A 27,408-nucleotide genomic window follows, 5' to 3' on the forward strand; every position below is an offset into this window, starting at 1 on the left:
GCCTGGAAAATCCCATGGACGGAGGAGCCTGGTAGGCTGCAGACCATGGGGTCGCGAAGAGTCGGACACGACTGAGCGACTTCACTTTCACTTTTCCCTCTCATGCATTGGAGAAGGAAATGGCAACCCACTCCAGTGTTCTTGCCTGGAGAATCCCAGGGACGGGGGAGCCTGGTGGGCTGCCGTCTATGGGGTCGCACAGAGTCGGACACGACTGAAGCGACTTAGCAGCAGCAGCAGGATAAATCACATGTAGTCTTATTGAAATTGTTTCTCATCTCTAATCCTGCAACCTTGATTCAAGCTGGGTTCTTCTGTCTTCAGATTAGTTGAAAATGGTCAAGAATTGAAAAGCATAATTTGTTTTCCTGAAGTAGAGTAAATGGTACCACCTTCCACAGAATTGCTTAACCAAGAGACCTGTGAGTCATCCTGAATTTTCCTCTCTCTCATACTCTGTATCTACCCCATCAGCAACTTTTGTCAGTTCATCCTCAAACGTATCTCCACTCTGTCCACCTCTCTGTCCCAAGAGGGCACTGCCATAGTCACTCACTCTTTCTCTGCTCCACCCTGAAGCCAGAGTGAGCTTTTCAAAATACACACTGCTCCTGTCCCACATGCTCGCTTCTGGCTCCACCCCATCCCAAACCATTCAGTGACCACCTGCCACCATGCCATAGCCTACAAGTCCCTTTACAATCTCGTCCTGATTTCATGTCTTCATCTTGTTCCTCCTACTTCCTTGCCACAGTTTATAACAATATATCCATTTGTTTGCTTGTTCTTTGCCTAACCCCCTACCTGCTTAATATATGACTCTTCTCCCCCAACCCTCCTGCCACATATAAGACCAAAGACTATAACTATCTTGTCTAAAAAGTATCTTTAGCCCTAGAAGAATGCATACATAGAATGAAGTAGATATTCAATAAATTTTTATTGATTAAGGGCTTTCACAGTCAGGGACTATATTACTTATTTTTATTTATTTAAAATATATCTAAATTTTGCATTGTTTCTTCTTCCAAATGGAATTTTTGATGATTAACAGTTTTAAAATGCATAAAAACTTTTAAATAAAGGCTGGAAATTCTACAGATAGAATAGAAAACCAATTAGATGTAGGATTTAGCATTTGAGTACTAACATTGGCTCTGCATTTCCTGATAGCCAGGTCAAGAAATGAAAAAAATACATTGAAGTGTTTTTTATAGTCCAGAGAAAAGGAAACAGAAATTAATCTGCAGTCATAAGTTTACATGCATCTTTTAACAATCCTGCTATCTTTTCAGACCTTTAAAAGTTTCTACTCATTTCAGCTGGTTGTACTTACTTAATTATAATTGCCATTTTTTCCATAAAGTTAAATTTTATCTCTAACACTAATTGAACTGTCTAGGAAGAAATTAGTCAAAAATAACAATTTCCATTTCCAAACATTATTAAACAAATTTATAATTTTTATGAACTTGGGTAATATTAGAGCTTTATAAGGCATCTTAAAATGGTTTTTTCTGGGGAAGAGTGTCAACTTTCAAAGTTACTTTGATTTCTTCAATTTTAAATGAGTGGACAATCCCTAGTCAAATTCAGATAGTGGCACTCAGTTTGAATGTCTGTGTGTGCGTGCTTGGGTAGGGTGGAAGCTTAGTGATACCAATAATTGTAGAAATGCAAAATTACTCAGATATTATTAAGATGACTGCTATTTTACCACTTAATTTCACATTCCAATATAAAAATAACATTTACAGTATCAGTGCTCTTTTAGAAATAGCTAACCCCCTCGAATAGTCTCTGTGGCATGTTTTGAATTTCTGTAAAAATAGTGTAATAGAAACCACTTAATAAAAGCTATAACATAGTGACATTACATTATAAACTAATTTTTAACCATTTTACTTTGTACTAAATTGTCATCTTCTTTACCACTTTCTATAACTAGGGAGGTGATAAACTGAGATGAGAAGGACATGTTATAGAATACTTTTTTGCTTAATTATACCATTTTTTGTCTCCTACAATTTTTGATTTTTATATAGTTAAATGATAATCTCTTGATGATTTCTTTGATTGGTTCAAAGCTTAGAAAATCCTTACCCAATAATTAATTAATTAATTTTCAATTTGATAGTTTAAGGTATTTTATATTTAAGTTTTTACTTTGGTGTTTATTTTAGTACAGGCTGTGAAATAAACATCTAGCTTGGTTTTTTCCAAAGTAAGTAGTATTTGCATCACCATTAACTGTGAATAACCTTTCCTTTCTTCACTGACTTATGGTCTCATTTTATCATATATGAAATTGCTGTGTCAGTGGGTGAAAACTTGTATCTCTTCCTAGGCTAGCTATTCTGTTTAATTGATCTAACTGCCTTCTTTCACACACCTGTATTAAAACTATTTATATTTATTGTCTGTTAAATTAGACTTTTGTTCTCTTCATTTGCCATTTTATATTCTTATCTGCCTTTTCCATGTGAGCTTTAGAATAATTTTATTGTATGATTGAAACAATTTTGTGTAAGATTTACTGAATTCTCTTATGTGTAATCTAGAAATGTTGGTTTTATAGGTAAAAACTTAAAAAAATCTAAGGAGTTTGATGAATTTCATGTCTTCTTCTTGGTGCTTGGTTTTATAAACTTCAAAGCTTAAAAAGATTTCTTTCAATTTATATTTAATCTTAATATTAGTGTGTATTATATTAATCTAATGTGCACACATGTATGTTTAATGAATACACATATGCACACACACATGTACACACAGGCATATGTATTCACAAATGTGCAAACATGCATCATGGCATCTCTGTGTCAGAAGTCTTGGCTATTGATTTTCCCCTCCTTCTAAATTTGCTTGTTCATTATAACCATAGTCTGTTTACTAGTTATAGGAATGGTATTTTTGACCTTTCTAATACTCCTAATGGTGTAGAAAGACCATTTCAGGTACCAGTTTTTTTATTGCTATTTGACCATGGACAAAAGGGAAAGATTTTAAGAGAACAGGTTAGAAAGTTCCTGTGCTGTGTCTGTAGGGTCACCCTTGTCTTCTGAACCTCCTTTTTAAAGTAGCAATGGAATACTTTCTCCTCTCAGCTGTAAGCTTTTGCCATATAGCACTGTACACACAATATATACATTCAGTGGTCTCTAGAAACTATCACAGCCACAAGCCTAGTCCTGGGATTATGACTACAAGATAAATTTCTTTCTGGAACAGGCCACTCCCTCTATTTCTTCTTTCTCTGAATAAACTTTAGATTAAAAATCCAGTTTATACCAGACGTTCACTTTTAAAATCACTCAAGCTGAACATAATACAGTGTTTAAACACAGATTCAAAATAGTTTCTCCACATCCTGCTGGAAGTCAGAGGTGAATTCTTTGTTGTTACAAGATAGGGGCAAATATATTTCACAGCCTATTAGAGAGCAGATAAAATGCCAGAGAATATTTGAAGCCTAATCTGTCTCCATCTGGTATTTTTTTTCTTCTCGGGGTTATTGATCAACTCAATGTGAACTTATAACCCATAAAATACAGAATGAAGCTATTTTCATGATAAATTTAACATGTGTTTTCCAGTTCTACCTTAGGATCCAGTTATCTGATAAGATTTCTATTAGTGTCGCCAGGTCTTATGCTGTTCCGATGTAAAACCACAGGAATGATCTCAGATTTATGATTTAAAACCATTACAGAGGCAGCAGACAGAGGCTTTTGGATTGTCAGCGTTTAGTTTGATGTTTATAAGATTCTTCAGAGGAGGAAATTTTGCTGCAGAGATCATTTCCTTCAGTTCCCTGTCGAACATTCTTTTCGAGGAGAGACTATAGCTTCGTCCTGTTTTTAAGCAATCCCTTTCCAAACAAAAGCCTAGATGTGGCCTTCAGGGAAAATGTCAAATCCAGACTTTGGGCCAAAGCTCCTGACACTGCCCACGGATTAATCACAGTGGGGCCTCGTTTGTCTACCATTGTTGGAGAGCACACCCTTTCAAATGGAAAAGTCAGATAAATGAATACTACTCACTTGAAAAGCATCCAAACGAATTCTGTTCTAACCACGTGGTAGGGTTTGTATTTTTCTTTAGTCTTGTAAACATTTATTAAGCCTTACTGTATGCCTAGCATTGAATTCAGCACATGGGGGCAAGAAAGACATGATTGTACTATATGAGCTATTGTCTAGAAAGGACAAGAGACTTCACACTGGTCATTACAAATATGATAAGTTTCAAAAATTGATGTACAGATTTTGTGTACAGGTTCAGCAGAGGGAGAGGGATATTTCCACCAAAAACAGAAGATTGAGTAGGAGCTGTGCAGGTGAAGTATATGGTGGGGTGTTTTGAGAGCTGTGTCAAGGGCTAGGGGATATTCTAGGCAGAAGGAAGACCTTGTGTGTTTGAGGAACTCCAAAGGGACTTGTCTGGCTAAAACAAAAATACTGAGAGAGTGAATGGCTTGGTTGTAGAGGCTTCAGTGGCGAGCAGGGGCTGTATTAAGCCATACTAAGGTTTTTGGATTAAGTCATTCGGTCAGGGCAGACATATGAGCAGGATTGCACTTATTAATATAATATCAATCTACTTGCTGGATGGAGAATCATTTAGGTGAGACAAGAATGAAAAGTGGGGAGGGACTTCCCTGGTGGTCCAGTGGCTAAAACTTTATGCTTGCAACTCAGGGGGCCTGGATTCAATCACCGATCAGGGAACTAGATCCCACATGCTGCAACTAAGAGTTCGCATGCCACATCTAAACGATTCTGCATGCCACAACGAAGACCTGGCACAGCCAAATAAATAGATATATTTTTTAAAAAAAGAACGAAAAGTGGGAAGACCAGCCAGGAGACACTTAGAGAAATCTGTCTGTAGGACAGGTGACAAGGTCCTGAAATAGAATGGTGTCATGGAGACAGAGAGAAATGGACATCTTTAGAGAGTTTTGAAGTCATGACTGATAGGATACTAGGGGTGAGAGCAGGGTAAAGTCAAAGATTACTTCCAGGAGTGTGTCTTTAGCAACTGATCACTGTTCTCCGGATACTATTTATTGAGCTCTGGGATATGGAGAAGATGGGTCCTGATTAGGACTCATAGTCAAAAGGCTGCGCTGTATATCAAATTAAGCAAACTTACAGGACAAATGACAAACATTGAAGTCTGTCATATTCAAATTTACTGCTATTTATTAGTGGCTATATATACATTTCCACCTTTGCTAATCATATTAGGTGTACTATTTTGTATCATGCTCTCTATATTCAGTATTTTGCTCATATATTCACCTAATAAATAGAGATGCTTTCTGTGGGCAAAGTTCTTCACTTGATATAGAGAGAAATACAGAGGTGGGTAAAAAATGGTTCCTGAATTCTGAGAATTTGCAGTCTATGCGGGGTGATGATATATGGAATCAAATAGCTGTCACTGACAGTTGAGGTGCTCAAGGCCAGAAGGGCTCAGAGATGAGTGAACCTGTGTCTAGCTAGGAAATCAGAGGAGCATTTTTGGAAGAGGTGGCATTTGAGCTGGATTTTGATTGGCCTCACAGTTTCCTGTGAGGCAGCTGCATGAACTGAAGCCCAGATGTAAAACTGGTGCAGCAGGAAAGGTTAGGCTGGAGAGAAGGCCTGGGAAGGAGAGTGGGTGGAGAATGTTGGCTGGGACCTGAGACCTAAAGACAAAAGACCAAGAGGGTAAGGTTGAGGAGTTTAACTTTTATCCTGTGGGTGATGGGGAGTTGTAGGGGCAGAATAATCCACACAAGGGGGTTTGGGCAGTTTGGAAGAGTATTTTCTAAGCTATATTTCCATGTATGTCTAAGTTTCACAGGCTTGTGGCCCTTCATTTTTGTAGAGTCTTGGGGCAATTCCTTACCATGCTTGATCTATTCTCTGTTGGATGGTTCAATTTTTTCAACTATTATAAATAAAGCTATGGTAAATATTTTTGAATACACAATTGCCAGGGTGTTTTGAGCTCACACTCTGTTCTAGGGCTTTATGATACAAGGGAATGTTTGTCTTCTAGGAACTCATAGTCTAGTGCAAACAGTGTTTTATATTTTAGGGGGATGCATATTACTTTGAGGAATGTTATTCCAAATGGTAACAGAAGGTCAAAGAAAATGATCAAATTTTAAATTCATATTATAATTTCCCTGATGACTTTCCAAAGAGAGTAAGCAGCCAATTTATATGGTCCCCCTTAAATCCCAGGCCCACACATGTTGGACTTTATTATTTTTATTCCTACGTGGTGCTTTAGTGACATGTAATAGTTCTCTGTAGTTCATTCAGTTGTTCTTCTTTAATCACCAGAGTTGTACATTTTCTGTTATTTACCAGCTTTATTTCTTCATGTGCGAGTTTTCCACTCACTTGCTTTGAGGATGTGAAGTATGGGTATTTACTGCATGTTTTTATGTCCATTCTGCATATATTTTTAGTGTAAGCTTTTTCCCTCCAGGATTTTATAAGTTGATTTACTTATTTACAACAGCTCTATCTATATGTTGCATACCATGCAATTCACTCACTTAATATGTACAACTCACTGATTTTTAGTGTTTTCACAGGGATGTAAGACCACCACCACAATAAATTTTGGAAAATTTCATCACCCCAACAAGAAACTCTGAATGTATTAGCAGTCACTCTCTATTTCCTTTCTAAACCCTCCTTCCCCAGCCCTAGGCTATCACTAATCTACTTTCTGTCTCTATAGATTTATTTAATCTGGACATAGCACATGAATGGAATCATACGGTATGTGGTCTTTTGTGACTGACTTCTTTCATTTAGTATGATGTGTTCAAGGCTTATCCATGCTATAGTATATATCAGTATTTCATTCCTTTGTATTCCTGAATAATCCTCTGCTATAGAATATTGTTTTTGTCATTAGTTGAGGTACACTTAGATTGGTTCCACTCTGGAGCTATTATAAGTAATGTTGTTATGAACACTTGCGTGCAAATTTTGTGTGGACATATGCTTTTCAGTTTTCTTGGCTGTATGCCTAGGAGTGGAATTGCTGGGTCTTCAGTGTTTAGTCTGTTAAGACTGCAAGTCTGCAAGACTATATGAGGGTTTCGTTTTTCTCCACATCTTAGTCAGCACTTGATCTATCTTTTTGATGATAGCCATTCTAATGGGTGTGAAGTGGTATGTCCCTGTGCTTTTGATTTGTATTTCCATAACTGCTAATAATCTTTTCATGTCCTTATTGACTGTGTATTTTCTTTGGTGAAATGTCTATTCAAATCCTTCACCCAATTTTTATTTGGGTTATTTGTCTTTTTTGTTTAACTGTATTATAAAAATTATTTATATATTCTAGATACCAGGTCCTTATCTGACTCTTTTTAACCCCATGGACTGTAGCCCACCAGACTTCCCATGGAATTCTCCAGGCAAGAATACTGGAGTGGGTAGTCAGTGCCTTCTCCAGCCGATCTTCCCAACCCAGGGATTGAAGCTGTCTCCTGCATCACAGACAGTTTCTTTTACTGTCTGAGCCACCGGGTTTGCAAATATTTTCTCCTATTTTGGGCATTGCCTTTTCACTTTTTCAGTGGTGTCCTTTGAAGCACAAAATTTTCAATTGTGAAGTTCAGTTTATTTATGTTTTCATTTGTTGCTTGTGCTTTTAGTGTCATATCTAAAATGACACTGAAGTCACAAAGGAATATTCTTATATTTTCTACTAAGAGTTGTATAATTTTAGCTCTCGTATTTAGATCTGTGATCCCTTTTAAGTTAATTTTTGTTTATAAGAAGAAGTTAAAATTTTTTCACTTAAATTTCTCTTTGTGCTTTTCTATGTAGTTATCCAATTTTTTATTTATTTGAATTTATGTATTGGTTATTGAAATTGCACATTCAAACCATCCCCCTTATATCTTATGCCTATCTTTAATTCTTCAGTCCTTAGAAATGTATCTCCTCTCCAGAGCTGGCACAAAGGGTCCGCATTTATTTCCAGTTTTTGTAATTCTCTCTTTTGACCTTTTTGAAATTTAATACTTTGTATAATGCTTAGTACCACAGTGTGATGATTTTGTCACCATGTTGAATTATTTCTGGCTGCTGCTGCTGCTGCTAAGTCGCTTCAGTCGTGTCCGACTCTGTGCGACCCCATAGACGGCAGCCCACTAGGCTTCCCCGTCCCTGGGATTCTCCAGGCCAGAACACTGGAGTGGGTTGCCATTTCCTTCTCCAATGCATGAAAGTGAAAAGCGAAAGTGAAGTTGCTCAGTCGTATCCAACTCCAGCGACCCCATGGACCACAGCCTACCAGGCTCCTCTGCCCATGGCATTTTCCAGGCAAAAGTACTGGAGTGGGGTGCCATTGCCTTCTCTGTATTTCTGGCTAGCCACATAATATTTTAAAAGACTTTCTGGAATTTCTATTCACTTTCATTGGTAAAGACCAGGCAGTTTTGATCATTGCTGGCCTCTTATAGGAGCATAAAAATAAATTAGCTCACTGCCTGGTACATAGTTAGTGCTCAATGGATGTTGCAAGTGATTATTGTTGTTGTTACTGCTACTCTTACTGTCATCAATTTATTAGATTTTTTTTTTTTAATCTGGAAGGCTTTTGAACCAGTGTTCCATCAAGTTTATATTTTCATCCAGTACTTATGTTCATTGTTGAATCTGTAATCTTCCCAACCAGGAATCCAGCATCAGTATTATTTGTGTCTTCTGTTATTACATCAACTTTTTAAGAAAACCTAGTTCCTGATACACATTCAGCTGTTCTGTCTTTAATGGATTATAGGATGGTTTTTGTGGCTGTGTTTTATGTATTTATCCTGCAACTCCACTAAACTTATTTTTTAAGTACTAGCAATTCTTTTTTGTGGATCATTTTCTCAGTGTACATTGTCATTTGTTTGAGAAAAAAAAAAAAGGTATGCTTATTACTCCTCTTATCATTTTTCCTTCTCCAATAACTATTCCAGGCATTTCTCCTGCCACTTAAATAGGAGTAGTGTCTAGGGTGTCCTTCCTGTTGATTTTTCAAAGGAACACAAATGTTGATTTTTGTTTTTCAGTGTACTATATTATTTATTTTATTTAGAGAGGCCCTTTCAAAGCTTTAAAGTTTTGTTTTTTTTTTTTTTAATCAGGAATACCTATGGTTTTATTCAGCATAAATTATCAGAGTTTTCTGTCTCTTCTCTCTTGTTAGGTCTGGCTTCTAATACTTCTCAGTACTACCCATGTGCTTGCCTGGGAGAAATCCTTTCTTTGTTCCTAAGGGAACTCCTTTATGGGTAATCTGATAATATGGCTTTGTGCTTGGACTTGTCACATGCATGTTGGTTCTTTGAGGCAGTTTTAAAAAATATATTTCCTGGTCCTTGTTGAAACTTGAGATTATTATAAATGACAGAGAGGTGATTTTCAGATAAGTGAGGTCCTATTGCATTAGGAAGAGTTCCTGACAGTATTTGGTAAATGGATGAGAATAAATGAAAAACCTTAACTGCAGAGCCCCAAGGAAGCTGTTACTCCTCCACATTTCTGTTGTGTATAATGACAATAAACACCTTATCTCTCACTATATGACCTTCCTCAGAAAGAACCACTGACCCTTAGAAAGACAAAAGCCATTTGTCACAAATAAAAAGTAGCTCGTAAATTCCCTTTGTGATATTGAGAGATAGAAGATACAACTTTCAACTTATCTGCTTTTAGATATACTGAAAACACACGTATTTTTAACAATTAATATAGAGGGAGTCTGTGCTCTCTGGGATTTTATATTGGAATCCTCATAGATACAAAGTTGAAGGGGAAGCAGCATTCATCATAAAGCAAAAAAAGAAAAAATCACCAAAGAAACAATTCACCTATAAAAAATTAGTCATCATCAGACAGCCAAACTGAACAACTGCTTGCTCCTACTCACAGTCCATGTTTTTCCTCTTTTGTACCTCTACTGAAGCAGTGCCCCCTGCCTGGGTTGCCTGTCTGTCCATCCATCCATCCATCCATCCATCCATGGATCCATCGATCTATCCATACATGCATCCATCCACTCAGCAGCAGTTACTGAATATCTTCCTCGTGCCAGGATTTGGTTTGGGTAGATATACCCTTGAAATCTCTCAGATGCCATTTCTTCCAGGTAGCAAATACTTGCCTGATTCCTTCTCCCCTAGCTCCACAAAGTTAAAACTGCTCCGCCTCTTCTTTGCACACTCACAGCACTTTGTGACTTGTCTTTCAGAGCATGGTGCTGTGTCCTGCTGTTTTATTTGCTGGTGTTTGTGTCTTCTCTCTTTTGAGAGGAGAGTTAGTGTCCACTCAGCTCTCCATCTTCCTTCTCCAGGATGTTTGGGGCTGACCTGGTTTGTGCCACCCACTAGACTCCCCTTGCTGTCTCTTTTACATACTGCTTCTCTTCCAGGGCTAAAGTTGCCACAGCTGATGGGCCCCCCGGGGTCCCAACCCAGACCATCATCCCTGTGAAATACACAGTAAAAATAGACAAAGACACCCTCCTCCAGGACTATGGATTTCACATCTCCGAGAGCCTTCCCCTCACAGTGGTGTCCGTCACAGCAGGTAGGGGCTGATTGGGAAACAAGAAAGGACTTGGGCTTCTTGTGGGGGATTATCCCCGGCTCTCTTCCCATATCTCTGTGCTGTAACATAATGCAGAAAATGCATTTGTGCCCAGGAAGTTAGAAAGGGCACATCTAATTTTGACCTAATTCTGCCTGGGGCTTTGCACTTTTCTGTGATACAGGGAAGAGGAGCCCCAGTGCAGTTGCTGATCTGCATTGCAGGTCCACTGGCCTCAGCTGAGGCTTTGCCCATCCGTGGCCCCCTGGCCAGTCTCAGGAACAGTGACAGTTTTGGGATCAGCAGGCCCTCTTCTCTGAACCCTGCATGCTCTGAGCTGGGGAGAATTTCTGCTCAGACAGTAATAGAAATTATTGATTTGTTTTCACTTGAGTCTCTGTAAAATATAGGCTGTATCGGGAAAGAGGAGCAGGCTGGGAATGTCTAGTGTTTGTTTTCATTCTTCAGTTATATATTGATGTGAGATCTGGGACCAGTTAAAATCTATTAATCTGAATTTACACACACACACCCCGCACCCCCACATTTCTTTAGAGATGAATGTAGTAGATTTGTTGGCTGGCTCTGTTGATTCAGGGGATTTCTTCTGCTAGTCCTCTTTCCTTGGACAGTCTCCTAACATCCCTTGAAGGTGATGGATAGTAGGTATCCAATTTTGTTATCCAAGATTTGTAAACAGGGAAACTGAGATCCAGGTGAGCCCAAGTCTGGGTAGGGGTGGGGATAGCTGGTGCCCCGGAGACTGGATCAGGCTGCCATTCAGCTGAGTGGCTATGACACACTGGGTCTGGGCCCTCCTGGCATGAGCACCAGGTATTTCTTTTCTCTCCAACAGGGGGCTCTGCTCATGGTAAACTTTTCCCTGGTGATCAGATCCTCCAGATGAATGATGAGCCTGCCGAAGACCTTTCCTGTGAACGAGCAGTCAATATTCTGAGGTACTAAATTGGCTTCCATCATCCATAGAGTTGCACAGATTATTACAGAGCAAGAATGAGTGACAGAAAGGGCATAGCTGATCCTCTGTGATTTAAGTAAGGACCAGGCTCCTTTAAAGCAGCAACAGTAGCCTTGTTTTCGAATTTCATCTCGGTTCCTCTCTGCTCCCTTTCACCTGCCTATAAATAGGATTAGGAGGAATGGGTCCTATATTCATCAGCCCCCTGCAATGCCCAAAATACTGTGCTAGGTGCTGTGGGGAATGTAATTATGAGTGATACATAGGCCCTGCCCCTTAAGGATGTACAATATAGTGTTGTTAAAGATTCCCTGAAGAAGGAAATGACTCCCCACTCCAATATTCTTGCCTGGAGAATTCCATGGACAGAGGAGCCTTGTGGGCTACAGTCTGTGGGGGTCACAAAAAGTTGGACATGACTAAGCAACTAACACTTTTATCCCTATGGATGTGTAGGGCTGTTGTAGCATATGGCAAAGATTGGACTAAATCGATACCAAATCTACTTGTTGTTCTTTAACACTTTTAATATCTCTTCCTAAATCTTCTTGGTATAGCCTGCTTGATATATATGTAGTTCCATTGATACAGCACTCACCACCTTCTACCTGGCGTCATGGTGATCTTTGTGAATGCCTCACTTTCTGCCTTGACTGTGATCACCTTGAGACCAGACATATAGCAGGTGCTCAATGAAACAAGTGAATGTGGTTGGCACTGACAGCTGGTAACCCTCATCTTAAGACAGAGAAAATCAGTGACAGGAGTGAGGAGGCCTGATGGACGTTCTATAGGTCGATGCGGGCTTTGTCTTTTAAAACTTCCACCCAACTCGTTTGAATGACTTTAATATAAATAAAGGGAAATGAGAAATAGAGCAAAGCCACCTTGAAGATACTTCAAGTTTGTACTTGAGTTTGCGCCTTTTGGTGAGTGGTGGTTTTCCTTTCTGAGGGCCTGTCGTGTGCAGCACACACTGAGTAACAGGCAATAATAGCAAAGTCAGAGAAAGAAAATGGAAATGCAGATGCAGTCTCTACCCTCAGGAAGCCCACAGTCTCACTGTAGAGAAACACACACACACAGGGTAAGATTTACAGAGATTCCATCAAAGTATAGAAAATAGGACTGCCAGGCTAAGGTGAGTGGGTGGGGCAGCCAGGAAAAGGATTTGATGATTTCAGTTTTAAAAATGAAATATGGTTATGGAAATCGTGAAGTTTGCTTTCCCAATTATTGGGTGATTTTCTCAAAGAATTTCTCAAGTCCAGCAAATGGGTTTTACATTTTCAGTGCCACTAATATCTCTGCCAAGTTAGATCGAAGTCTGACTAATAAATGAAAAAGTATTCACAATTTAAAACAGTAGACTAGAATTTGGATGTTTAGGTAACATTGAACTTAGATCGATTCACTGGGCAAGGAACCCTCTAGGGGAAGGGACTCCACTCCCCGATACTTAGGCTTATAGTGCAGATATAAGTCATATAAACCCCACTGAGATGGAGGGCAGACAGTGCATCCGGAGAAGTAGGGGAGGACTTCCCCGGTGGTCCATTGGTTGAAAGTCTGCCTTACAATGTAGGGGACATGAATTTGATCCTGATCAGGGAAGATCCCATGTGTCACAGAGTGGCTAAGCCCACTCTGAGCCTGCGCACTAGATCCTTTGTGCCACAGCTACTGTGTGCCTAGAGCCTGAAGCCTGTGTGCCTAGAGCCTGTGCTCAGCAACAAGACAAGCCATCGCAATGAGAAGCCTACGCACTGCAACTGGAGAGCATTCCTCTCACACCGCAACTAGAGAAAGCCCATGGGCAGCAATGAAGATCCAGCATAGCTAGAAATAATAAATAAGTTAATTAATTAATTAAAGAAAGAGAGCAAAACAGGGGAAAGGGGTCGTAAACGCTGGAGAGTCCTCTACCCTGTGAGGAAGTTGTGGTTTGACAAAACATAGAAGAGTCCAGAAGTATTTCAGCTGACCAAATTCTACCTTAAATGCTGGGCAGAATTTGTGCCTCAAAGATGGAGGTGAAGGGCAGACCAAGTAAAGTGATCAGGAGGAGCCATTGGCTGGGGAGTTGGGGGTGCTGAATGGTTCAGTTTGTCTAAGGCACCGGATGCCTAGACAAAGTTCTGACAAGTGAGTCCAGAGGATGATGGAGGGTCTTGGTGCTGACACAGAAGCTCTCCTTCTGGCAGGAGGAGCCACCGAAGACTGCTGAGCAGGGATGTGACCTAATGTTTGCTTGCCCCTGCACTCTCGGCTACATGCCTTGTGTGGGAATGCCGGGACTGCTTACTTTTGTAGCAGAGTTCCCAGTGTCAGTGCCATTTACAAAAGGAAAACAACGAAGCAAACAAAAAACCAGCAAAATCTCTAATTCCTCCAATTATCTATGAGGCCAAACTCTCCTTTTGAGAGCTCCTGGGCATTGGTTTGCTGTGAATTCTCTTGGAAAAGACCTATTCTTACATAAAATGGGTAAGAGGCAGTCTCCAGACCCTTAGAAACCTTGGGTTGAGTTTATCTGTTTGAGGCAGTAACACACGGGCAGAAATAGGCCTCAATTTCATATTGCAAGAAATCAAATGTATTTGTTTTTCTATGTAGCAATGAAAAAGGAAAAGGAAAACATGAATCAGTTGTTCAGTTCTATCCTCAAAAAAGTTGAAGTTTGGTGCTTATCTAGTTGATTTGATCACCTTTGGAACCTAAGAGATTATAACAAAACAAAAATGTCTACTATTTGATTACATGATTGTGCTCATTACACTGACTTTATTTGCTCAAACACCATAAACTGATTGGCTTTAATCTGATAAGTGTTATCCACATTCTTTTATTCTGTTTCATGGATATTTAGCCAAGTTTTCTGAAATAGCAACCTAAGTTATCTGTGTTATTGCTGTTTTCTCTTCAAAAATATTTTGGACATAAACCTAGCTAGTGGTCATAGCAACTAGATGAGTCTTCCATCATACAGACTAAATAAAGGCTAAGTAACTTCATTTAGTGGCTGTAGGTATAGACAAGATGGTAGAGACAAGTATCTGAAGACTTTCTTAAGGTCACAGTGGCATTTGGGACAACTTAAGTTCTTTCACAGATCACTGCTTTCTCAATGTCCTTCTCAATTTTGCTGAGGCAAGAGAAGCTGCTTTGTAATTCTACCAGTCTCTTTGACACCCCCAACCCCACACATGCACCCTCATGTATCACCCAGGACGATGACACCTTTTTTGTTTATTCTTTTTTTTTCAGGGAAGCTGAAGATTCTCTCTCAATCACGGTTGTTCGCTGCACATCGGTAAAGCTCTTTCTATGTCTTGTGTGTTAGTTGCGCCCTTCTTGGCCCCAAGACCCTGTACCACCAGTAGAATATTCCTCAGAGAATAAACGGGGAAGGCAAAGGGCATCAGAGAAGCTGTCAGGCAGTCAGTGTTGCTTGACGACCACATATGTGCTCGTATTATGGAGAACTCGTATGTGGGTCCAGGCTTCGAGAACTCATGGTCTTGCGAAGGAGACAGGCCTGTGATTATGCAGGTGACAAGGGCACCAAGCTCAGAGTTTCAAGACAAATCTGAGTGGCATCACTGTGCAGAGGTCCCTTAGTTTCAGTTTTGAATTCTGTAAAACAGAGATGAGGACAATAACTGCCCTATCTATCTAGTGGGTGTTATGAGGACCCAGTGAGGTGTTGGATGTGAACGTGTTCTGTCAGCCACAAGGCAAGGCACAGGACAAGAAACAGATGATGCCCAGGGCAGCAACAGCCATCCTAAACCACCGCACATCCAAGAGCCTTTCGTATGTGGTAGAGGGAAAAGTGTATAATCAAACTGTAAGAGAAAATTACCAAGGAGGAAAAGTTGACAGAAAATTCTCATTCTGAGAGACCTTAGTACATACTTCTTAGCCCTTGGTCACTAATAGAGAAAAAAATATAAATAGGGGCATAGAGAATTTTAATAATGCATTTAATAATCTAATCTAATTGATCCCATATCAGGCTACCCAAAAGCTAAATTTCTCAAAGCAACTGTGTAAGTGTCTTCTCTAAAATACAATAAAGCACAAATTGATAACTATCAAAAGCTTAACACCACCCAGTCATTTGGAATAAAAATGCAATTTCCTAAGTAAAGATGGAATCAAATGGAAAATTAAAAATTATCATTATATACCAGCTAGAAAATAATTAAAATTTAGAGCTCTACTTCTTAGAACTTATTATATACAGTTGAGCTATACTCAGAGTAAAATTTGTAACCTTAAAAGTGATTTCATTATTTAACAAGAAAAAAGAAAACAGGTCAGGAGAATACTCAGTGCCAGAAGCATAAAGAAAGACTAATAAAATAAGCATAAAGCACATTAAAGAAAATGATAAAAATTTAAATCTAAATGATGCTTTGGGAAAACAGAAAAATTAGAAAGTTGGTAAATCCAAGGGCTAGTTCTTTACAGGAAAAAGTAAAAAAATTGAAGAACTTGAAGGAAAAGAACTATGTGGGCCTTATGTGAAGGAAACTAGAGTAATACTGGAGGAAATAAAATATTTTCTTTAATAAAGAGGAGATACATATTATATTCTTTGATAGGAAGACTATTAATACATCAGATTTTCTCATATTAATGTATGTGCTTAAAGCAAGTTCAAACTCCCTGTAGGAATTTTATTTGGATTTTGACAATGTCAAGGTGAGACTTATCAAGAAAATCTTTTTTTTGAAAAGGATAATGAGGATGGCCTTGAGATACAAGATTTTAAAACTAATAAAGCTGCAATAATTAAAACAGTATGATATTGATGAAATGTTGGATATATCAATCTAATCAAATAGAAAGTCCAAGAATAGATACTAGTATAAGAATTTGGTATATGCTAAATATGGCATCCCAAATCAATGGGAGAAAAGATGATCATTCAAGAAATTGTACTGGGACATTTCTTTAGGTATTTGGAAAAAATAAGTCTAATCCCACACTATTTGGTGTTAAAAATTTAAATATAAAAAACAAATCATAGAAATGTCAACAATATGGAAGGGCATCTATTTGGTCATAAGTTGCAGAAGGAATTCCTAAGCACATAGGGAGTGGGAGGAAGTACAGTAGAACAGACAGCTCTTTGATTATGTGCAAAGAAATTGTCTCTTCTCCTTATTTAACCAGTGTTATCTTTTTTGTTTGTTTCCTGGAAATAGAACAGGAAATAAACTCACCTAAATAGAACTAGGAAGTTTGCCATAAATATGACAGACCAAGTGTTTTACACACACATAAATGGAGATTCTTCTATTTTAAATAGAATAATTTATCTATGGAATAATGTGAAACCAATACATAAAAAGCAGTATTGCTGCTGCTGCTGCTGCCGCTAAGTCGCTTCAGTCGTGTCCGACTCTGTGCGACCCCCATAGACGGCAGCCCACCAGGCTCCCCCATCCCTGAGATTCTCCAGGCTGAAAGCTAATTGCTATAAATAGTCATGCAGGTGTTGAGAGATTCTTTTCATCTAGCTGATTATCATCTCAATGGAGAACATCTGAATTTTAATTAGGTAGTTCTTTTCCTACTCTATTTCCAAGAAATGAAAGCAGAAGGTAGCACTTGTTAAGTAAGGAGAGAGGGAAACAGCATATAGCTGCCTCCTTTTAAAAAGTAAAAAGTATAGAGAGGAAAATTAGCATGATCCAGTACCATTCCTGAGATTCTTATGAGGTTCCCCAGAAAAGAGGAGTGTGAATACTGTACTTTGGAGGTCCTGCAGGGAAAGTTGATACCAGCCCAGCTGATGGTCCCAGAGGCCCTGAGAAACGCCCTGAAGATTGTCTAGCCCACTCAGGCCTCTCACCAGAAGTCATAGGATCACAAGACACATGTCATATATATTTTACTTCAACAAGAATACTCATTTTTGTCTGAGTGGATTCTTAGAATCCTCAAATGATTTGAAATTGATTAGGAATTATAATATCCAAAGTTGGAATATTAATGACTGCTTCTCTAGAACATAGAATTTTATGATCAAAACATATTTTGGTTTAATTGTCTATATCTGTATTTCTATTAATTATTAATATAATAAGCATTACATTATTTATTAGAATATGAATGCTAATATTTGTCTTATTTAATTTTTGTCAAAAGAAAATCCTATAAGGTAGATATATTGGTAATATCCCTTTTACAGATGAGGACACTATGACCTCACACACCCATGGTCTCACATTCAGAAATTGGTAGAGCTGGGCTTTTTCCAGGTAGTTAGACTCTGGAACCTATGCTCATTAGCATTATGCTATTTTTACCTCCTGGTCCAACTCCCCTATTGCGCAGAAAAGAAGACTGGAGGCCAAAGAGGGAAATGTACACACACACACACACACACACACACACACACACACACACTCACAACTGGTTTTCTTCCATAATAATTTGTGTTTAAGGTGGTTCTCAGAACTGTTGAGTAGCTGAAGTTGGGTTAGAATTCAGGTCTCTCTGTTCACAGGCCAGTTCTCTTTGTCTTCATCATACTACAGCCTTGGGCCAATGTGTTAAAGCTTTAGCTTTTCTCAGACACACAAGACATATTTGGTTGAGATCTCTAAATTTTATGAAAAGAGATCTTTAATTGGATATCATTCTTCTTTGTGGTTTTAATTGAGCTCTCAGTAGCTGTCAGAGCTTTTGCTTTTAAGAAATGAGAAGATGCACATGGCTTTTTTGAAAGTCCTGTTCTAAAGAGCGTCATGTTAATGTTTTGCAGGGAGTCCCCAAGTCCTCCTTCCTGACAGAAGAGAAGCGAGCCAGGCTGAAGACCAACCCCGTGAAGGTGCACTTTGCGGAGGAAGTGCTCGTCAGTGGACACAGCCAGGTGCAGCACTGGTCAGGGGGTGGAAATGGCTGTTCATGAAGCAGGCATGCTGCCTCCTGGCACTGTCTCCTGGAGACGCTGGAATCCACAGCACGGAGGGGACAAAGTGGGAGTGTAGTGGGCTCGCTGGAGGCTCTATGCTCGCTCAGTAAGGTGCCTACAAACCAGGGACAGGGAGAGACACACTGGGTATGACTGTGTCTTTCTGAGACTCCATTTTTCTAGCTTGAAATTTCAACATGTTCCAGTTATTCACTTCTTATTCTGAATCTTCTAACTTAGTACTCCCTCTGAAAGTGATACATTGATAGTAGAGATGGTGGCAGGGGTTGCTTTTTTAAAAGACTCTATCATCTACTGAATCTCTAATACGTGAATCAAAACATCTTGGGTACATAGTCCTTCATCATCACCATACCCTGTAAGGGAAGATATTTTAACAAAGAAGAAACAGAAGCTTAAAGAGGTTAAGAGAATTAACTTCTGAGATCATACAGCTAGGAAATACAGGAGAACAGGTCTGTGTGACTTTAGTTTTTCTGTTTTCCACTATAATATGCTGTCTAGTCCTTTTTGATATGGAATACCCAGGATTGATGTGATTGAATATGGGGGTTCAGGAGACAAGACTGACCCTAGAAGAATCTGAAATAAAAACCTATGTTTGGATTTTTTTTTTTTAAATCATTGAGGTATAGTTGATATACAAGTTTCAGGTTTCAGCATTGTGACTAACAATTGTTAAAGGTTATATACTGCATTTATAGTTATTAAAAATATCAGCTATATTCCGTGTCCTATACAATATATCTGTAGCTTATTTATTTAATATACAATAGTTTGTACCTCTTAATGCCCTACCCCTACCTTGCCGCTCCCCTCTTCCTTCACCCTATTGGTAACCAGTAGTTTATTCTCTATATCTGTGAGTCTGTCTCTTTTTGTTGTATTCACTAGTTTGTTTTACTTTTTAGATTCTACACATAAGTGATCAGATCAGATCAGATCAGTAGCTCAGTCGTGTCCGACTCTTTGCGACCCCATGAATCGCAGCACGCCAGGCCTCCCTGTCCATTACCAACTCCCGGAGTTCACTCAGACTCACGTCCATCAAGTCAGTGATGCCATCCAGCCATCTCATCCTCTGTCGTCCCCTTCTCCTCCCGCCCCCAATCCCTCCCAGCATCAGAGTCTTTTCGAATGAGTCAACTCTTCTCATGAGGTGGCCAAAGTACTGGAGTTTCAGCTTTAGCATCATTCCTTCCAAAGAACACCCAGGGCTGATCTCCTTCAGAATGGACTGGTTGGATCTCCTTGCAGTCCAAGGGACTCTCAAGAGTCTTCTCCAACACCACAGTTCAAAAGCATCAATTCTTCGGCGCTCAGCCTTCTTCACAGTCCAACTCTCACATCCATACATGACCACAGGAAAAACCATAGCCTTGACTAGACGAACCTTTGTTGGCAAAGTAATGTCTCTGCTTTTCAATATGCTATCTAGGTTGGTCATAACTTTCCTTCCAAGGAGTAAGTATCTTTTAATTTCATGGCTGCAGTCACCATCTGTAGTGATTTTAGAGCCCAGAAAAATAAAGTCTGACACTGTTTCCACTGTTTCCCCATCTATTTGCCATGAAGTGATGGGACCGGATGCCATGATCTTCGTTTTCTGAATGTTAAGCTTTAAGCCAACTTTTTCGCTCTCCACTTTCACTTTCATCAAGAGGCTTTTGAGTTCCTCTTCACTTTCTGCCATAAGGCTGGTGTCATCTGCATATCTGAGGTTATTGATATTTCTCCCAGCAATCTTGATTCCAGTTTGTGTTTCTTCCAGTCCAGCGTTTCTCATGATGTACTCTGCATATAAGTTAAATAAACAAGGTGACAATATACAGCCTTGACGAACTCCTTTTCCTATTTGGAACCAGTCTGTTGTTCCATGTCCAGTTCTAACTGTTGCTTCCTGACCTGCATACAGGTTTCTCAAGAGGCAGATCAGGTGGTCTGGTATTCCCATCACTTTCAGAATTTTCCACAGTTTATTGTGATCCACACAGTCCAAGGCTTTGGCATAGTCAATAATGCAGAAATAGATGTTTTTTTTGGAACTCTCTTGCTTTTTCTATGATCCAGTGGATGTTGGCAATTTGATCTCTGGTTCCTCTGCCTTTTCTAAAACCAGCTTGAACATCAGGAAGTTCACGGTTCACACATTGCTGAAGCCTGGCTTGGAGAATTTTGAGCATTACTTTACTAGCGTGTGTGATGAGTTCAATTGTGCAGTAGTTTGAGCATTCTTTGGCATTGCCTTTCTTTGGGATCGGAATGAAAACTGACGTTTTCCAGTCCTGTGGCCACTGCTGAGTTTTCCAAATTTGCTGGCATATTGAGTGCAGCACTTTCACAGCATCATCTTTCAGGATTTGGAATAGCTCAACTGGAATTCCATCACTTCCACTAGCTTTGTTCGTAGTGATGCTTTCTAAGGCCCACTTGCCTTCACATTCCAGGATGTCTGGCTCTAGGTCAGTGATCACACCATCGTGGTTATCTGGGTCGTGAAGATCTTTTTTGTACAGTTCTTCTGTGTATTCTTGCCATCTCTTCTTAATATCTTCTGCTTCTGTTAGGTCCATACCATTTCTGTCCTTTATCGAGCCCATCTTTGATTGAAATGTTCCCTTGGTATCTCTGATTTTCTTGAAGAGATCCCTAGTCTTTCCCATTCTGTTGTTTTCCTCTATTTCTTTGCATTGATCGCTGAAGAAGGCTTTATCTCTTCTTGCTATTCTCTGGAACTCTGCATTCAGATATTTATATCTTTCCTTTTCTTCTTTGCTTTTCGCTTCTCTTCTTTTCACAGCTATTTGTAAGGCCTCCCCAGACAGCCATTTTGCTTTTTTGCATTTCTTTTCCATGGGGATGGTCTTGCTCCCTGTCTCCTGTACAATGTCACGAACCTCATTCCATAGTTCATCAGGCACTCTATCTATCAGATCTAGGCCCTTAAATCTATTTCTCACTTCCACTGTATAATCATAAGGGATTTGATTTAGGTCATACCTGAATGGTCTAGTGGTTTTCCCTACTTTCTTCAATTTAAGTCTGAATTTGGCAATAAGGAGTTCATGGTCTGAGCCACAGTCAGCTCCTGGTCTTGTTTTTGCTGACTGTATAGAGCTTCTCCATCTTTGGCTGCAAAGAATATAATCAATCTGATTTCGGTGTTGACCATCTGGTGATGTCCATGTATAGTGTCTTCTCTTGTGTTGTTGGAAGAGGGTGTTTGTTATGACCAGTGCATTTTCTTGGCAAAACTCTATTAGTCTTTGCCCTGCTTCATTCCGTATTCCAAGGCCAAATTTGCCTGTTACTCCAGGTGTTTCTTGACTTCCTACTTTTGCATTCCAGTCCCCTATAATGAAAAGGACATCTTTTTGGGGTGTTAGTTCTAAAAGGTCTTGTAGGTCTTCATAGAACCATTCAACTTCAGCTTCTTCAGCATTACTGGTTGGGGCATAGACTTGGATTACTGTGATATTGAATGGTTTGCCTTGGAAACGAACAGAGATCATTCTGTCATTTTTGAGATTGCATCCAAGTACTGCATTTCGGACTCTTTTGTTGACCATGATGGCCACTCCATTTCTTCTGAGGGATTCCTTCCCTCAGTAGTAGATATAATGGTTAATCGAGTTAAATTCACCCATTCCAGTCCATTTTAGTTCGCCGATTCCTAGAATGTCAACATTCACTCTTGCCATCTCTTGTTTGACCACTTCCAATTTGCCTTGATTCATGGACCTGACATTCCAGGTTCCTATGCAATATTGCTCTTTACAGCATCAGACCTTGCTTCTGTCACCAGTCACATCCGCAACTGGGTATTGTTTTTGCTTTGGCTCCATCCCTTCATTCTTTCTGGAGTTATTTCTCCACTGATCTCCAGTAGCATATTGGGCACCTACTGACCTGGGGAGTTTCTCTTTCAGTATCCTATCATTTTGCCTTTTCATACTGTTCATGGGGTTCTCAAGGCAAGAATACTGAAGCGGATTGCCATTCCCTTCTCCAGTGGACCACCTTCTGTCAGATCTCTCCACCATGACACGCCCGTCTTGGGTTGCCCCAGGGGCATGGCTTAGTTTCTTTGAGTTAGACAAGGCTGTGGTCCTAGTGTGATTAGATTGACTAGTTTTCTGTGAGTATGGTTTCAGGGTGTTTGCCCTCTGATGCCCTCTTGCAACACTTACCATCTTACTTGGGTTTCTCTTACCTTGGGCGTGGGGTATCTCTTCACGGCTGCTCCGGCAAAGCGCAGCCATTGCTCCTTACCTTGGATGAGGGGTACCTCCTCACCGCCGCCCTTCCTGACCTTCAATGTGGGATAGCTCTTCTAGGCCCTCCTGCGCCCGCGCAGCCACGGCTCCTTGGACGTGGGGTTGGTCCTCCCGGCCACCGCCCCTGGCCTCGGTCCCGCGGTTGCTCCTCCCCTCTGCCGCCCTTGGCTTCAGGCTTAGGGGCATTGAGTAGCTCCTCCCTGCCGCTGCCCCTGACCTCGGACGCAGGGTAACTCCTCTCGTCGCTGCCCCTGGCCTCCGGCGTGGGTATCTCTTCTCGGCCGCGCCCCCTGACCTCGGACGCCGGGTAGCTCCTCTCGGCCGTTCCTGCGCCGTCGCAGTCTGGTACTCTCAGCCGCTGCCCCTGACCTGGGACGTGGGGTAACTCCTCTTGGCCGCCGCCCTTCGGGCATGGGGTCCTCCTGGCTTCTGCCCCTGACCTCGGACGTGGGGTGGCTCCTCTCGGCCGCGCTATGGCGCGCCCGTCGCAGCCGGCATCATGCAGTATTATTTTTCTCTGCCTGACTTAAGGAAACCAACATTTCAAATATTCTTAAATTTGCTAGCCATTAAAGAAATGCAAAGGAAAATATTAAGAACTGCCACTTTATAATTAATAAATTAGCACAAAAAAGGAAAATATAAGCCCGGATACTGAGACAGTAGCTGCATTCATGTACTAATTGGCGGCTTTGTAAATTGATTTAATCTTTGGGAATAGAAAAAAAGTTAATGAATGCCATAAAAATGGCCCAAGGATCACATTCTTATTAATTTATTTCTATAAAATAAATGCAAAAATCCATGTATTTAAAGATATATATATATGTATATCTCACAAAAATTTTTGAGAAAATGTTAAATGCTTAGGCAGAGAAATGGTTACAGAAATTCTGATGTTTCAACTCAATAGAATATTTATAAGTCCATTAAAATTATAAACATTAAACTCACATGAATAAGTATATATGAGTTGAGTGAAAATACACATAGAATTGTGTATAATCTATTAGTGCAGTTCTCTGAAAGCTATTTACAGGTATAGATAAAAATTGGAAGAAGCCTTAGAGAAAAGTAAATAGTGTTAGTTATGTGGTGATGTTATGAATGTATTTTTTTGTAAATCACAAGGATCAAGGAAAGCAGTCATACTTGGAAAATCCAAAGATTAAGATTTCTAAATACCTAAAACCAGAGTCAGGAGATGACAGCAGAGTGAAGGGTTTAAAATCCCTCATCCCTGGTTGAGTGTGAACGGGCCCTGGGGTATGAACATATGCCTTTTCTTCCATAAAAGTACTCTGGCTTTCAAAAAAGAAAGTTATATAGAGTGATGAATGTGTCTTGCTTAAAAGATACAAACGCCCTTATATTTAGAAGATACAAAATTCTTAACTGAAAAAGACTGTCAGTTTTCTGAAAAAAGGTGATAAGCTTCTAACCTAGGTGGGCTTCCAGAGATGAGAGCTGGGGGGCAGTTGTAGCTCAAATCCTGGAGACTCTAGAATCTCTTATAGGTTCTGAAGGGCACCAGCCACTTCTTTGTCTACAGCTCAACACTCAGAAGTCACTTTTTAAGAGAGCCAGCCCTAAGGGTTTCTCCAAACCCGAAGGGAATGATTCCCTTGCCCTGCTCTGCCTCAGGAATTTTGGCTGGCCTGGGGTCACTAAACACAGACCAGTCCTGTGCTTCCCTCCCTAAAAGCCCTCCAAGAATGGCAGAACCCCTCAAGGGGTCCCATGAATCCAGAGTGATAGTTGGGGTGAGTAGAGGCTACTTGGTGTAAAGAGCTGACTCACTGGAAAATACCCTGATGCTGGGAAAGATTGAGGGCAGGAGGAGGAGAAGGTGACAGGGGATGAGATGTTGGTTGGCATCACCAATTCAATGGACATGAGTTTGAGCAAATTCTGGGAGATGGTGAAGGACAGGGGAGCCTGGTATTCTGCAGTCCATGGGGTCGCAAAGAGTCAGACACGGCTGAACAACTCAGCAACAACAAGAGGTGGAAAGCAGCCCTCTGCCCTTTGGTGATGCTTTACTACAGAGAATGCAGCAGTGAAATGTTGAGGAGACTCTCAGGGAGCTTCCTGCCCCCCATTTCACCCAAGCCTACAAGGCACAGTGCGAGAATCTCAGGCCCATTTGGGGCAGTGGGCTTGCTTGTCACTTGATTTGCTGTAGATGGCAACAAGCAGTGACGTGTCAGTGGATGGTATCATACATGCCTGCGCAATGCCATCAGCATGCCTGTGGCAGGGCTCACTCTTCACCCTCCTCCCTCCTGTCGAACAGTTCTTGTGACTGGCCCTGGAACAAAGCCTGTATCTGTGTGGCGTAGGCCTCCTCCCTTGCAGAAATCTCTTAATGTCAAGAGTCAGCCTACAATGTGGTGAGGAAGTTGGGGAGAATCCTGCTCTCCACACCAAGGCAGGGCCAGGGAAACAGGCTCTGTCACATCCAGGAACAGGGAGGGACAGTTTTGACACTGCTCTTGTGTCTTCCAGGGTAATTCTCTGCTGTGTATGCCCAACGTGCTCAAGTTGTACCTGGAGAATGGACAGACCAAAGCTTTCAAGTTTGAGGCACACACGACTGTGAAGGTAATTTGGAGTAAACTTGACTCTCTTTCTGGTGAGAATTTGCTGGCTCCCAGGACCCCCAGGCATCTTGCTAGCAGCTGCCTCAGCGATCTCACAATCCCATGGTCTGAGCACCTGCTGTTAGCCAAGGACTGTGTCATCTCAGTTCATTGCACAAACACCCAGCAAGCTGATATATTAGTCACCCTCTTGCAGGGGAGGGAATCAGGGTTCAGAGAGATGAAGTACCCAATACAACTCATTAGCCTTCCCCATTAACCACTGGGATTTCCTGCCTCTTGTATGGGACTCCACCTGCTTCCCAAAAGGCCAGAGTCACTAAAAAACCCAAGCAAGGTATCAGGGCAGGTCCAGGCCCCTGGGAATTCTGTTCTGGATGGAAGTCAGTTTGAATTAGATTTAATTACGTTCCCACAAAGGAGACACTCTGAGGCGGGTGATACAGAGAGAGGTAGAAAGTGGTCTCTGTCCCCCTAGCTTGCAGTCTAGTTGAGGGAAAATGGACATCCAAGGAGCTCCCAACAGTCCAGGGCAGGATGAAAGAAGGGCTGTAAAGAGAGGGCCAAGGGGCGTGCTTAGCATACAAGAGAAGGAGCCCTCTGTCTCATCCCATCAGAATGTCAGAGAAGGCTTTGCCGAGAAGCTGGACCTGAGCTAGGCTTTGAAGGGTGACTAAGGATTCATCAAGGGTAGGTGGGGGCACAGCTGTAGAGGGGTCAGAGGATGTACATCAGGCTGAAGAAGTCCCATGAACAAGGCAGAGAGCCAGTAAGACAGGCATCGCCCGGGAGGTAGTAAACCATCTCATGGGACTGGAACAGAGACCGTTTCCTTGTAGGGGGAGTGGGAGAGGGTGCACACTGGCTGCAGGGATGGCCTTGCATGGCAGGCAGTGGAATTGGGATTTTATCCATAGACGATAGGGGATAGCACTATAGTTTTTCAATAAGGGAGCAAATGGTGTTAGAGGCAGGCTCCAGGGAAGAAACAAAGGACTTGCTCAAACATTAGAAACCATGTAAGAGTCAACACTGAGCCCAGTTCCTCTTATTAGAAGAAGAGCAGGTTCAGGTGGGTAGGTACACCTCTAGGTACTGGACAAGATACACACACACACATATTGCACACACACTTGTGTGCACACATGCCAACATAATGCACGCATACCACCAGTGTTCCCTGGCACCTTCCTTTGGCAATTCCTATTGTTGTTCAGTTGCTCAGTTGTGTCTGACACTTTGCGACCCCATGGACTGCAGTATGTCAGGCTTCCCTGTCCATCACCAACTCCTGGAGCTTGCTCAAACTCATGTTCCCATTGCGTCAGTGATGCTGTCCAACCATCTCATTCTCTATTGTTCCTTTTTCCTCCTGCCTTCAATCTTTCCTAGCATCAGGGTCTTTTCAAATGAGTCAACTCTTCGCATCAGGTGGCCAAAGTATTGGAGTTTCAGCTTCAGCATCAGTCCTTCCAATGAATATTCAGGACTGATTTCCTTTAGGATGGACTGGTTGGATCTCCTTGCAGTCCAAGGGACTCTCAAGAGTCTTTTCCAACACCACAGTTCAAAAGCATCAGTTCTTTGGCACTCAGCTTTCTTTATGGTCCAACTCTCACACACATACATGATAACATAGCTTTGATTATATGGGCCTTTGTCAGCAAAGTAATGTCTGCTTTTTAATATGCTGTCTAGGTTTGTGATAGCTTTTCTTCCAAGGAGCAAGTGTCTTTTAATTTCATGGCTGCAGTCACCATTTGCAGTGATTTTGGAACCCAAGGAAATAAAATCTGTCACTGTTTGCATTGTTTCCCTATCTATTTGCCATGAAGTGATGGGACTGGATGCCATGATCTTTGTTTTTTGAATGGTGAGTTTTAAGTGAGCTTTTTCACTCTCCTCTTTCACTTTCACCAAGAGGCTCTTTAGTTCCTCTTCAAATTTCTGCCATAAGGGTGGTATCATCTGCATATCTGAGGTTGTTGATATT

At 40.9% G+C, this 27,408-nt stretch overlaps 1 protein-coding gene across 4 annotated transcripts in view; it reads left to right on the forward strand.

The window, feature by feature from the left end:
• FRMPD1 (FERM and PDZ domain containing 1) overlaps positions 1–27,408 on the forward strand; it is a 108,896-nt gene that overhangs the window by 62,564 nt on the left and 18,924 nt on the right. For 3 of the 4 annotated variants that reach the window (XM_061425696.1, XM_061425698.1, XM_061425697.1), the window contains 5 exons: positions 10,447–10,604; positions 11,461–11,563; positions 14,851–14,896; positions 18,365–18,472; positions 25,321–25,416. In XM_061425696.1, the coding sequence (XP_061281680.1) occupies positions 10,447–10,604; positions 11,461–11,563; positions 14,851–14,896; positions 18,365–18,472; positions 25,321–25,416 (511 nt within the window). Of the gene's footprint in view, positions 1–10,446; positions 10,605–11,460; positions 11,564–14,850; positions 14,897–18,364; positions 18,473–22,660; positions 23,158–25,320; positions 25,417–27,408 lie in introns of those variants that run through there. The other variant, XM_061425699.1, reaches the window with a different exon arrangement.

This window comes from Bos javanicus, chromosome 8, assembly GCF_032452875.1.
Source record: "Bos javanicus breed banteng chromosome 8, ARS-OSU_banteng_1.0, whole genome shotgun sequence".
In the NCBI taxonomy this organism is placed as follows: Eukaryota; Metazoa; Chordata; class Mammalia; order Artiodactyla; family Bovidae; genus Bos; species Bos javanicus.